Source organism: Mustelus asterias, chromosome 23 (assembly GCF_964213995.1).
Source record: "Mustelus asterias chromosome 23, sMusAst1.hap1.1, whole genome shotgun sequence".
Taxonomy (NCBI): domain Eukaryota; kingdom Metazoa; phylum Chordata; class Chondrichthyes; order Carcharhiniformes; family Triakidae; genus Mustelus; species Mustelus asterias.
The window spans coordinates 73,253,243-73,266,250 of record NC_135823.1 but is presented as its reverse complement, the minus strand read 5'-3'; the positions used below and the strand labels follow the sequence as shown (position 1 = coordinate 73,266,250).

Genomic DNA, 13,008 nt, shown 5'->3' with positions numbered 1-13,008 from the left:
AAAGAGAAGGGAGAATATACCAGAAAAGGAGAAACTTGGAATGTTATTTTTGAAAGAACAAAGCAATGGGACTAAAAGGCAGAGCACATTTCCACTCCATCTGACGAAGGAGCAGCGCTCCGAAAGCTAATGGTATTTGCTACCAAATAAACCTGTTGGACTTTAACCTGGTGTTGTTAAAACTCTTGCTGTGTTCACCCCAGTCCAACACCGGCATCTCCACATCATGACTAAAAGGTAGCACAGACACAAGAGGCCGAATAGTTGCACGATTCCAGGACTATGATTTTGTATCTGCAATCTCAACGTATTCGATTTCAGTTACTTACTTTCACGGTCTGTTGAAGCTGTTTCAGTTTCTCCGTCTGCATCAGTCTCCGAGTAAGGAATCCCTTTGCCACAGCTGTAACTTTATTAAACTTCTTCTGGATCTCTGGCACATTCACCTTAAAGACAATAATTTCACAATGATGACATTAAAGTGTATCCTTGACAAGTTTCTCATAAGTTTGTTTCATTTTATTGTTTCACATGACGTCGGTGTCACTGGCTGCGTCAGCATTTATCGTCCATCCCCTGGGGGGAGGGGGGGTGGAATATATTGAAATGAGCTTCCATCCCTCAGATTTTGGGAGTGATTGGAATATAACAGCCAGTATTCTCCAGTCTCTCACTCCCCGCTACCACTGCCAGCGAGAACAGGGAATTCGGCACTCAGCCAAATTTCTATTCACTGCAGCGGGACTGGAGAATCCCAGCTGTGGGAGAGGTTGGTGAATTCTGGCCAACATCTCTGGGCTGGGTTTTCCAGGACAGGAGCTGCCATTTCCAGCATGGAAGCCATGTTGAGTTCAACTGGATTTAGTATTTTGAATCCATTAATAGCATAGGAGACCGTTTTTATTGTGCATTAGCAACCCCCCCATCAGTAACATGGTGTTAACTGGTTTGCTGCTTCTAAATGTCTCACAGCTCCAGGGACCCAGGTTCAATTTCAGCCTTGGGTGTGTGTGGAGTTTGCACATTCTTTCAGTGTCTGCATAGGTTTCCTCCGGGTGCTCCTGTTTCCTCCCACAGTCTAAAGACGTGGATGTGGATTAGCCATGGTAAATGCATGGAATTATGGGGAGGGGGCAGGAGTGGGCCCAGGTAAGATGCTCTTTCAGAGAGTCAGTACAGACTCAATTGGCTGGATGGCCTCCTTGTGCACTATAGGGATTCTATGTTGGGTCCATAGCCATAGCTGGTGAGAAAGGCTAGAGGAGAGCTGTCCCAATGTTGAAGTGACAGTTTGAATCTTATTTCCTGTGGGATTGAACCAACGCTAAAGTAGCACCTGCCTGTCATTGAACATAGATTTTACAACTGGGATTGAAGCTAAACAAGCAGCATTGTGATAAATTACAGGTTACCAACTCAAGATTCAAAGAAAAACAAACATAAGCACAGTGGCTATTCCAAACCGCTACTGCTACAGGCTAGGAATGCAATGGATCACAATGAAATATTTGATTCCATCTCACCTGCGACCATCTATTCCGTGGTCTGTTAAGGTAACAAGGCATCTGCATCTCACGCATTCCATCATTCCCAGCTCCCCACCGACTGAAAGAAAATTCAGCACTAGCCGAATTACTGGTAAATGCTGGAAAAGAAAGTTGGCGTACAATGCAATTCCAAACTATTGGCAAAAAAGGCAAAACAAAATAAACAGCCACCAACTCTCAGAATACCGGCCTCCTTCTGTAATTAATCAATGGAAAATTCCTCAAAGACTAGGAACCAAATATTCAGTCTTCCTATCAAGGGATTTGGCCAATGAGTTGGAAATATACCCGGATTTTCTTTAACTGCTGTCATAATGTCTTTATGTCCATCTGACTAGGTGGATGCAGCATCGCTTCACTGTCTCACCTGAAAGAGGATACTTCAAAACAAGGTAACATTTCTGCTGAACTGCCTTAAAGAACCACCTTAGATTATAGCATAAAAGCAAAATACTGCAGATGCTACATTCTGAAACAAAAACAGAAAATTCTGGAAAATCTCAGCAGGTCTGACAGCATCTCTGGAGAATAGAGCCAACCCTTTGTTGGCTCTATGATGAAGGGTCATCTAGGCTCGAAACATTGGCTCTATTCTCTCTCCACAGATGGTGTCAGAGCTGCTGAGATTTTCCAGCATTTTGTGTTTTTGTTTCACCTTAGATTGCGTGTCCTGGAGTGCAGCTTTAACACTGTCTTCTGGTCCACAGATGAAAAGTGTTCCCGAGTGAGTGAAACTGATATACTAAACAAACCAGATCACACTAAATATTCACCTACAAAACCAGTTAGTACCTGACAATTTGAAGCCATTTTTGCTCTAATAAAATTGATTAATTGTGACTTCAAATTAAGCAACATACACAATATTGCAAAGAGAGAATCAAACGCTTAAACTGAACCAGGTACTGGAATTTAAAATAGCATCCTCTAAATCAAATTTAAGTCCAGTATTGATAAGGACTTTCTAATCATATAAAGAATGATACAATTGATCATTCAGATTCAAGCAGCAGGAAGAATTAACATGCTGTAACGCAGTATTCTTTTGAAATTGTGCTTACCAATGTTGGAGGGAATACTGGGTGGATGGCCTTCCACTCCATTGAGCAGAGCTGGCATTGGGTAGTTTTCATTTATTCTCCTCCAACCTAAAGTAGTTTCTTTACTTGACAAACTTCCAGATGATTCCATCACAAAATTCCTTTGCTCTCGAAATAGTCTTTCTTGTTCTTCGATCTCCTAATAAAACCAAAAATTAAAAAACTAAATCAGATTTTATTTCCTTTAAGTTAGCAAAGGTGAGTGAGACTATAATTTACACTGCATGAAAGCAGATCAGAATCCAACAATCTGAGTATTTTGCTGCTGATGGTTAGACTTGTTAACTTTCTGGAGCCAGGTAACAAGAAAAGGCAATTTGGAAAGCTGCAACATTAAATACAAGACAAATCAACGTCTCCATCAATTAAAGACAGGTTATCTTTAAACTTAGCCAGTGGAATACTCAGATACAGTGGGAAATTTCCAACCGCTTATCTTTAAACGAGCATAGTGATCTTTACCAGCATTGCTGTCAATTCTCAGGGAAATTACTCCCCCTTTATACAATAGTTAACGTTTCTTTATTAGTCACAACTACGCTTACAGTAACACTGCAATGAAGTTAGTGAAATTCCCCTAGTCGTCACAGACCGGCGCCTGTTCGGGTCAATGCACCTAACCAGCGCGTCTTTCAGACTGTGGGAGGAAACCGGAGCACCCAGAGGAAACCCACGCAGACACGGGGAGAACGTGCAAACTCCACACAGACAATGACCCAAGCCGAGAATTGAACCCAGGTCTCTGGCGCTGTGAAGCAGCAGTGCTAACCACCGTGCTGCCCAATTCCTCAATAAAAACACCTTCATGATGGAAAATATGATAATTCCTATAGCTTTGTAGAGTAATTTCCTAACATCAACCAATAGCTATATATTTCAAACCCCTTCCTGATAGATTTTCAAAAGGAAATTAAAATCTAGATAACACTGCCACAACTGCAGCACCTTTGGAATATACACTTCACTGACACTGGGTTAAAATCCTGAAACGTTTGTGAATGGAGGGCTGTGACAAGTGGTGTCCCTCAGGGATCAGTGCTGGGACCTTTGCTGTTTGTAATAAATAAATATAAATATATATATATATATATATATATATATATATAAATGATTTGGAGGAAAATGTAACTGGTTTGATTAGTAAGTTTGTGGATGACACAAAGGTTGGTGGATTTGCGGATAGCGATGAGGACCATCAGAGGATACAGCAGGATATAGATCAGTTGGAGACTTGGGCGGAGAGATGGCAGATGGAGTTTAATCCGGACAAATGTGAGGTAATGCATTTTGGAAGATCTAATACAGATAGGAAATATACAGTAAATGGCAGAACCCTTAAGAGTATTGATAGGCAAAGGGATCTGGGTGTACAGGTGCACAGGTCACTGAAAGTGGCAATGCAGGTGGAGAAGGTAGTCAAGGCGGCATACGGCATGCTTGCCTTCATTGGCCGGGGCATAGAGTTTAAAAATTGGCAAGTCATGTTGCAGTTTTATAGAACCTTAGTGAGGCCGCACTTAGAATATAGTGTTCAATTCTGGTCACCACACTACCAGAAGGACGTAGAGGCTTTGGAGAGGGTACAGAAAAGATTTACCAGGATGTTGCCTGGTATGGAGGGCATTAGCTATGAGGATAGGTTGGAGAAACTTGGTTTGTTCTCACTGGAACGACGGAGGTTGAGGGGCGACCTGATAGAAGTCTACAAGATTGTGAGGGGCATGGACAAAGTGGATAGTCAGAAGCTTTTCCCCCCCCCAGAGTGGAAGGGTAAATTACTAGGGGGCACAGGTTTAAGGTGCGAGGGTCAAGGTTTAAAGGAGATGTACAAGACAGATTTTTTGCACAGAGAGTAGTGGGTGCCTGGAACGCGTTGCCGGGGAAGATAGTGGAAGCAGACACGATAGTGACTTTTAAGGGGCGTCGTGACAAATACATGAATAGGATGGGAATAGAGGGATATGGTCCCCGGAAGGGTAGGGGGTTTTAGTTAGTCGGGCAGCATGGTCGGTGCAGACTTGGAGGGCCAGGGCATTTAAACTCAATACCCCGGCCAATGAAGGTAAGCATGCCGTATGCCTTCTTGACTACCTTCTCCACCTGCATTGCCACTTTCAGTGACCTGTGTACCTGTACACCCAGATCCCTTTGCCTATCAATACTCTTAAGGGTTCTGCCATTTACTGTGCTGTAATTTTCTTTGTTCTCAGTGTTAGTCAAGTGGACCACTGCTAAACTCAATGTTACTAACTCATTTTTTTTAAACAAGAAAATGCATTCCTATATTATGCCAGAGTAAAAACAAACGTCCAAAGAACCTGTTTACTGTTCACTCGAAGCCTGGGGTCAGGTTTTGAAGGACCTTTAAAAATGGTGATCAGGATCTGGATAGGGAAATCATATTCTCGTTTCTGACCAAGTGATGTTTTGCCAGCGAGGGAAAGCAAACGGTACCAAATATCTTCAGTCAGAAACTCGAGGCGTTTATATTTCACTCGTCATTTGTGATCATATTCAAGTCCTCATTAAGTGTCAGCCTGGAAATACCAATTGTGGGAATTTCATGGACTGGCAAGAGACACAAATCAGGGGAAAATAAAGGGTTACAGTGAGGGATGAGCCAGTTACACACTGTACAACATGACTGCAATAAGACAAAAAGCTTTCAGCCTTTTTCTAGTGATGTGATATCCTTCCTGTAATACAAGAACATTATGACATTGGAAAAAATGCAAGGATACCCATCTGTTTAGCATCTTGCTCTATTTAAAGAGCAGTAATTTTATGGATTAAAGTCTGAAGTGTATTATGTACTCTCCCTACCCTTCGCAGTTTCTCTTGCTCCTTTTCTTGTTCAGCAATCAGCATGGAGAGTTGTAAGGTGTGTTGTTTTTCTAACTGTTTCCGCCTTTCCACAAATGCCATCATCTGCTTTGTGATCTGTTCTTCATCTAAATAATGGAGCAGAAAAAAAAGATTTAACCTCTTCTAAAAGGATAAATAGGCCTGGATTTTTCATTCAACAGTGAATGAATGGCACTCATCACACTTAAACATGCCCATAGACACGGGCTTTTACATCAGAACTTGAATTAGAAATCCAATCCAGCAAAGTGCCCTTGACAAGCATCAGGACCTACTTTGAAGGGGACAAGCACCTGACACCTTCTCAACCAAATAAAATCTGGAAGACTTCCGTCATACAACCTCTCCTGACTTTCTTCCTGTCATAGACCTCCCTTTTGTCCTTGTCCCACCCTCAGCTTGCTCAAAATCTTCTATACTTCTAATTTTTCCCATTCTACTTCTTTCTATCCATTCTGAACTTGCCCTAATTTCAAATACTTCTAAGATGGATTCCCACAATCGGCACCACGCCAATTTTTAAGCTTTCATTTGTAGTTGCAATTCTTCTTTCTCCTAACAAGCAGCTTCCTAGTGAACCGTTCTCTAAAGTATTTTTTATAATGTTCACGTTCAAGCTAACACTCTCAGAAGGTTTATGCAGAATTATGATAGAGTCTTGGCTTTTCTCTCACATAATAAAACTTACAATTCCATTAGTATTTTTCTTAAAAACAACTGGAGAAAGTAGAGATGGTTTTATAACTCACACTCACAAATTTCTCTGCTCTTCCACAGCACCAAGTCTACTTCCATTTAAAATATAAATGATGGAACATTAAATTCACTGGCCACCGTTGAAGCTTGCACCCAATCTGATCAATATATCTTTGAGCTTCTAAATAATTAACTGTACCATTCCCTCTAGACTCAAAGCCAAATACTCAATCTACATAACAAACAGAAATCACTCAGCAATGAATCCTGCATGACGCCATTACCCACTTCCAACTATTCAAGAAATTCAAAGCACAAGGTGAGCTGGATAAATTTACCGAATGGGTAGATAATTGGAAAATGGATTGCTATGTAGAGAAGTGTGATGTTGTGCATTTGGTGGGAAGAAATCACAAAGGGATTCATCCTGCAGGAAAATATTTGGGGAGTGGCAGACGTGCAGCAGCTGTAAAGAGGGTGGAATTGTCAAGTCAGATGAACCAACTTTGTATTTGGGACAATGGAGTAAGCATTCCATTTCAGGTGATCCATCTGGGCATCCACACAGGATGTTGGGGAAACTGAATTCAAGTCTACAGACCATGTGATGGAATTGCTGGGCCTCCACCAAGCAATCAGTTTATTTGACAGGTCAATCAGACAACATCTGAACAAGGAACATGGAGCTACAGGTTTCTATGCTCAAAACTGAGTGAAGCTTTTCCTTAATTCTTTAAAGAGCTGACAATAAGAAGTTTAACAACACAAGGTTAAAGTCCAACTGAGGAAGGGGCTTAAGGCTCCGAAAGCTTGTGGCTTTTGCTACCAAATAAACCTGTTGGACTTTAACCTGGTGTTGTTAAACTTCTTACTGTGTTTACCCCAGTCCAACGCCGGCATCTCCACATCATAGCTGACAATGCCAGCATTTCTTGCCCATTCCCAATTGTCCTTGAACAGAGAAGCTTTCTTGGCCAGTTTAGAAGGCAGTTAGGAGTCAACCACATTGTTGTGGATCTGGAGTCACATGTAGGCCAGAGCTGGAAAGGATGGCAGATGGAAAGAACTTGAATAAACCAGATGGGTTTCAACAATGATTGATAAACTAGATTGGCAAGGGGATAGGAACCTGAGAAAAAGAGGAAAACTGGCAGCAGGAAGTAGAGAAGTATCTACTGATAAGGAGGATACACCAGAAAGTAATATGAAGGTAAATAGGATACTTAGAGAGGTTGATAGAATTAGAGTAGGTAATAGTAATTCATTAGATTGGGTCAGAGTAAGGCAGAAAAAAATAAAACAGCCAAAATCAGGATTAATGTACAACGCAGATTAATGTGAACACATGGAGTGTGTTAATAAGATTGGTGAACTACAGGCTGACAAATGTAACTATGATAGGATTGCTATGAGTCCTGGCTCAAAAGAGGACAGGACTGACCATTAAACATTCTTGGATAGAAGGTATTTAGAACAGGAAGGGGAAATAAAAGAGGTGGTGTGGCAGTATTGGTTAAAGATGGTATTACAGTACTGGAGAGAATGTTTCAGTGGGAGTCGAGGATTGAATCTCTCTGGCTAGAGGTAAGGAATGAAAAAGCTGCAATAAATTGATCAGTGCAGGGAACACCACCACCTGCAAGTTCCTCTCCAAGTCACTCGCCATCAAAGAGGTTATCCACTTTGGAAGGAATAATAGTAAAATGGACTATTATTTAAATGGTGAAAAATTACAACATACTACTGTGCAGAGGGACCTGGGGGTCCTTGTGCATGAATTGCAAAAACTCAGTTTGCAGGTGCAGCAGGTGATCAAGAAGGCAAATGGAATGTTGGCCTTTATCGCGAAGGGGATGGAGAATAAAAGCAGGGAGGTCTTGCTGCAATTGTACAAGGTACTGGTCAGGCTGCAACTCGAGTAGTGTGTGCAATTTTGGTCCCCTTATTTGCGAAAGTATATATTGGCCTTGGAGGGAGTACAGAGAAGGTTCACCAGGTTGATACCGGAGATGAGGGGGTTAGCTTATGAGGAGAGATTGAGTAGATTGGGCCTGTACTCGTTGGGAGTTTAGAAGGCTGAGGGGAGATCTTATGGAGACATACAAGATAATGAAGGGGCTAGACAGGGTAGAGGCAGAGAGATTCTTTCCACTTCGAAAGGAAACAAGAACTAGAGGACACAGCCTCAAAATAAGGGGGAGTCAGTTTAGAACAGAGTTGAGGAGGAACAACTTCTCTCAGAGGGTAGTGAATCTCTGGAATTCTCTGCCCCGTGGAGGCTACCTCGTTAAATATGTTTAAGTCACAGGTAGATAGATTTCTGATCAATAAGGGAATTAAGAGTTATGGGGAGCAGGCGGGTAAGTGGAACTGATCCACTTCAGATCAGCCATGATCTTATTGAATGGCGGGGCAGACTCGAGGGGCTAGATGGCCTACTCCTGCTCCTATTTCTTATGTTCTTATGTTCTCATAGAAACCAGAAGCAGGAGTAGACCATTCAGCCGTTCGAGCCTACTCCGCCATTCATTTTGATCATGGCTCATCATCGAATCAATATCCTGATGCCCTCTTCTCCCCATATCCATTGAACCCTTTAGTCCCAAGAGCTATATCTAATTTCTTCTTGAAATCAGACAAGGTTTTGGCCTCAACTATTTTGTGGTAGTGAATTCCACACATTCACCATTTTGGAAGGTCTAATACAGATAGGAAATATACAGTAAATGGCAGAACCCTTAAGAGTATTGATAGGCAAAGGGATCTGGGTGTACAGGTACACAGGTCACTGAAAGTGGAAACGCAGGTGGAGAAGGTAGTCAAGGCGGCGTACGGCATGCTTGCCTTCATCGGCCGGGGCATTGAGTTTAAAAATTGGCAAGTGATGTTGCAGCTTTATAGAACCTTAGTTAGGCCCTCCAAGCCTGCACCAACCATGCTGCCCGACTTAACTAAAAACCCCTACTCTTCCGGGGATCATGTCCCTCTATTCCCATCCTATTCATGTACTTGTCAAGATGCCCCTTAAAAGTCACTACCGTATCCGCTTCCACTACCTCCCCCGGCAGCGAGTTCCAGGCACCCATTACTGTGTGTAAAAAATCTGCCTCGTACATCTCCTTTAAACCTTGCCCCACGCACCTTAAACCTGTGTCCCCTAGTAATTGACTCTTCCATCCTGGGAAAAAGCTTCTGACTATGCCTCTCACTCGGTCCATGCCTCTCATAATCTTGTAGAACAAAGAACAAAGAACAGTACAGCACAGGAAACAGGCCCTTCGGCCCTCCAAGCCTGTGCTGCTCTTGGTCCAACTAGACCAATCGTTTGTATCCCTCCATTCCCAGGCTGCTCATGTGACTATCCAGGTAAGTCTTAAACGATGTCAGCGTGCCTGCCTCCACCACCCTACTTGGCAGCGCATTCCAGGCCCCCACCACCCTCTGTGTAAAAAACGTCCCTCTAATATCTGAGTTATACTTCGCCCCTCTCACCTTGAGCCCCTAACCCCTCGTGAACGTCACTTCTGATCTGGGAAAAAGCTTCCCACCGTTCACCCTATCTATCCCCTTCATAATCTTGTACACCTCTATTAGATCTCCCCTCATTCTCCGTCTTTCCAGGGAGAACAACCCCAGTTTACCCAATCTCTCCTCATAACTAAGACCCTCCATACCAGGCAACATCCTGGTAAACCTTCTCTGCACTCTCTCTAACGCCTCCACGTCCTTCTGGTAGTGCGGCGACCAGAACTGGACGCAGTACTCCAAATGTGGCCTAACCAGCGTTCTATACAGCTGCATCATCAGACTCCAGCTTTTATACTCTATACCCCGTCCTATAAAGGCAAGCATACCATATGCCTTCTTCACCACCTTCTCCACTTGTGTTGCCACCTTCAAGGATTTGTGGACTTGCACACCTAGGTCCCTGTGTTTCTATACTCCTGATGACTCTGCCATTTATTGTATAACTCCTCCCTACATTATTTCTTCCAAAATGCATCACTTCGCATTTATCTGGATTAAACTCCATCTGCCACCTCTCCGCCCAATTTTCCAGCCTCTCTATATCCTGCTGTATTGCCCGACAATGCTCTTCGCTATCCGCAAGTCCAGCCATCTTCGTGTCATCCGCAAACTTGCTGATTACACCAGTTACACCTTCTTCCAAATCATTTATATATATCACAAATAGCAGAGGTCCCAGTACAGAGCCCTGCGGAACACCACTGGTCACCCATCTAGCCAACAGAAAGTGTAGACGTCTATCAGGTCACCCCTCAACCTCCGTCGCTCCAGAGAGAATAAACCAAGTTTCTCCAGCTTCTCCTCATAACTAATGCCCTCCATACCAGGCAACATCATGGTAAATCTTTTCTGTACCCTCTCCAAAGCCTCCACATCCTTCTGGTAGTGTGGCGACCAGAATTAAACACTATATTCTAAGTGCGGCCTAACTAAGGCTCTATAAAGCTGCAACATGACTTGTCAATTTTTAAACTCGATACCCCGGCCAATGAAGGCAAGCATGCCGTATGCCTTCTTGACTACCTTCTCCACCTGCGTTTCCACTTTCAGTGACCTGTGTACCTGTACACCCAGATCCCTTTGCCTATCAATACTCTTAAGGGTTCTGCCATTTACTGTATATTTCCTATCTGTATTAGACCTTCCAAAATGCATTACCTCACATTTGTCTGAATTAAACTCCATCTGCCATCTCTCCGCCCAAGTCTCCAACTGATCTATATCCTGCTGTATCCTCTGATAGTCCTCATCGCTATCCGCAAATCCACCAACCTTTGTGTCGTCCGCAAACTTACTAATCAATCCAGTTACATTTTCCTCCAAATCATTTATATATATTACAAACAGCAAAGGTCCCAGCACTGATCCCTGAGGAACACCACTTGTCACAGCCCTCCATTCAGAAATGCACCCTTCCACTGCTACCCTCTGTCTTCTTTGATCGAGCCAGTTTTGTATTCACCTTGCCAGCTCACCTCTGATCCCATGCAACTTCACCTTCTGCATCAGTCTGCCATGTGGGACCTTATCAAAGGCCTTACTGAAGTCCATGTGGACAACATCCACTGCCCTACCCTCATCAATCATCTTCGTCACTTCCTCGAAAAACTCGATCAAGTTCGTGAGACACGACCTCCCCTTCACAAAACCATGTTGCCTCTCACTAATACGTCCACTTACTTCCAAGTGGGAATAAATCCTGTCTTGAAGAATCCTCTCCAGTAATTTCCCTACCACTGATGTAAGGCTCACCGGCCTGTAATTACCTGGATTATTCTTGCTACCCTTCTTAAACAAAGGAACAACATTGGCTATTCCCCAATCCTCTGGGACCTCCCCTGTAGTCAGTGAGGATACAAAGATTTCTCTCAAGGCCCCAGCAATTTCCTCCCTTGCCTCTTACAGTATTCTGGGGTATATCCCATCAGGCCTTGGTAATAAGACAGGTAATAGTCTGTCTTCCTATTATTGCTACCAAAGTAGATAACCTCACTTTATCCACATTATACTGCATCTGCCATGCAGATGCCCACACACTCAGCCTGTCCAAATCACAATGAAGCATCTCTGCATCATCCTCACAGCTCACCCTCCCACCCAACTTTGTATCATCTGCAAATTTGGAGATAATGCAGTTCCCTCTTCCAAATCATTAATATATAATGTGAAACTTCTTCGAAAATGTGACTAAACACATTGACGAAGGGAAAGCGGTAGATGTGGTTTATATGGATTTTAGCAAGGCATTCGATAAGGTCCCCCATGCAAGGCTTCTCGAAAAAGTGAGAGGGCATGGGATCCAAGGGGCTGCTGCCCTGTGGATCCAGAACTGGCTTGCCCAAAGGAGGCAGAGAGTGTGTATAGATGGGTCTTTTTCTAATTGGAGGTCGGTCACCAGTGGTGTGCCCCAGGGATCTGTTCTGGGACCCTAGCTGTTTGTCATTTTCATAAATGACCTGGATGAGGAAGTGGAGGGATGGGTTGGTAAGTTTGCCGATGACACGAAGGTTGGTGGGGTTGTGGATAGTCTGGAGGGATGTCAGAAGTTACAGAGGGACATAGATAGGATGCAAGACTGGGCGGAAAAGTGGCAGATGGACTTCAACCCAGATAAATGCGTAGTGGTCCATTTTGGTAGGTCAAATGGGATGAAGGAGTACAATATAAAGGGAAAGACTCTTAGTGCTGTAGAGGATCAGAAGGACCTTGGGGTCCGGGTCCATAGGACTCTGAAATCGGCCCCACAGGTGGAGGAGGTGGTTAAGGCGGCGTATGGTGTGCTGGCCTTTATCAATCGAGGGATTGAGTTTAGGAGTCCGGGGATAATGATGCAGCTATATCAGACCCTCGTCAGACTCCACTTGGAGTACTGTGCTCAGTTCTGGTCGCCTCATTACAGGAAGAATGTGGAAAAGATTGAAAGGGTGCAGAGGAGATTTACAAGGATGTTGCCTGGATTGAGTGGCATGCCTCATGAGGATAGGCTGAGGGAGCTCGGTCTTTTCTGCTTGGAGAGACGTAGGATGAGAGGAGACCTAATAGAGGTATACAAGATATTGAGAGGCATAGATCGGGTGGACTCTCAGAGGCTTTTTCCCAGGGTGGAAATGTCTGCTACGAGAGGACACAGGTTTAAGATGCTGGGGGTTTGGTACAGGGGAAATGTTAGGGGGAAGTTTTTCACACAGAGGGTGGTGGGCGAGTGGAATCGGCTGCTGTCAGTGGTGGTGGAGGCAAACTCAATAGGGTCTTTTAAGAGACTCCTGGATGAG

The 13,008-nt window shown here is 43.7% G+C and overlaps 1 protein-coding gene across 1 annotated transcript in view; it reads right to left on the bottom strand.

Annotated features, from left to right (window-relative positions):
* ccp110 (centriolar coiled-coil protein 110) overlaps window positions 1-13,008 on the bottom strand; it is a 77,746-nt gene that overhangs the window by 16,327 nt on the left and 48,411 nt on the right. Inside the window, exons 5-8 of the mRNA XM_078240931.1 lie at window positions 5,471-5,598; window positions 2,609-2,786; window positions 1,524-1,645; window positions 330-446 (exon numbers count right to left, since the gene is read on the bottom strand). Of these exons, the coding sequence (XP_078097057.1) occupies window positions 330-446; window positions 1,524-1,645; window positions 2,609-2,786; window positions 5,471-5,598 (545 nt within the window). The remainder of the gene's footprint in view (window positions 1-329; window positions 447-1,523; window positions 1,646-2,608; window positions 2,787-5,470; window positions 5,599-13,008) is intronic.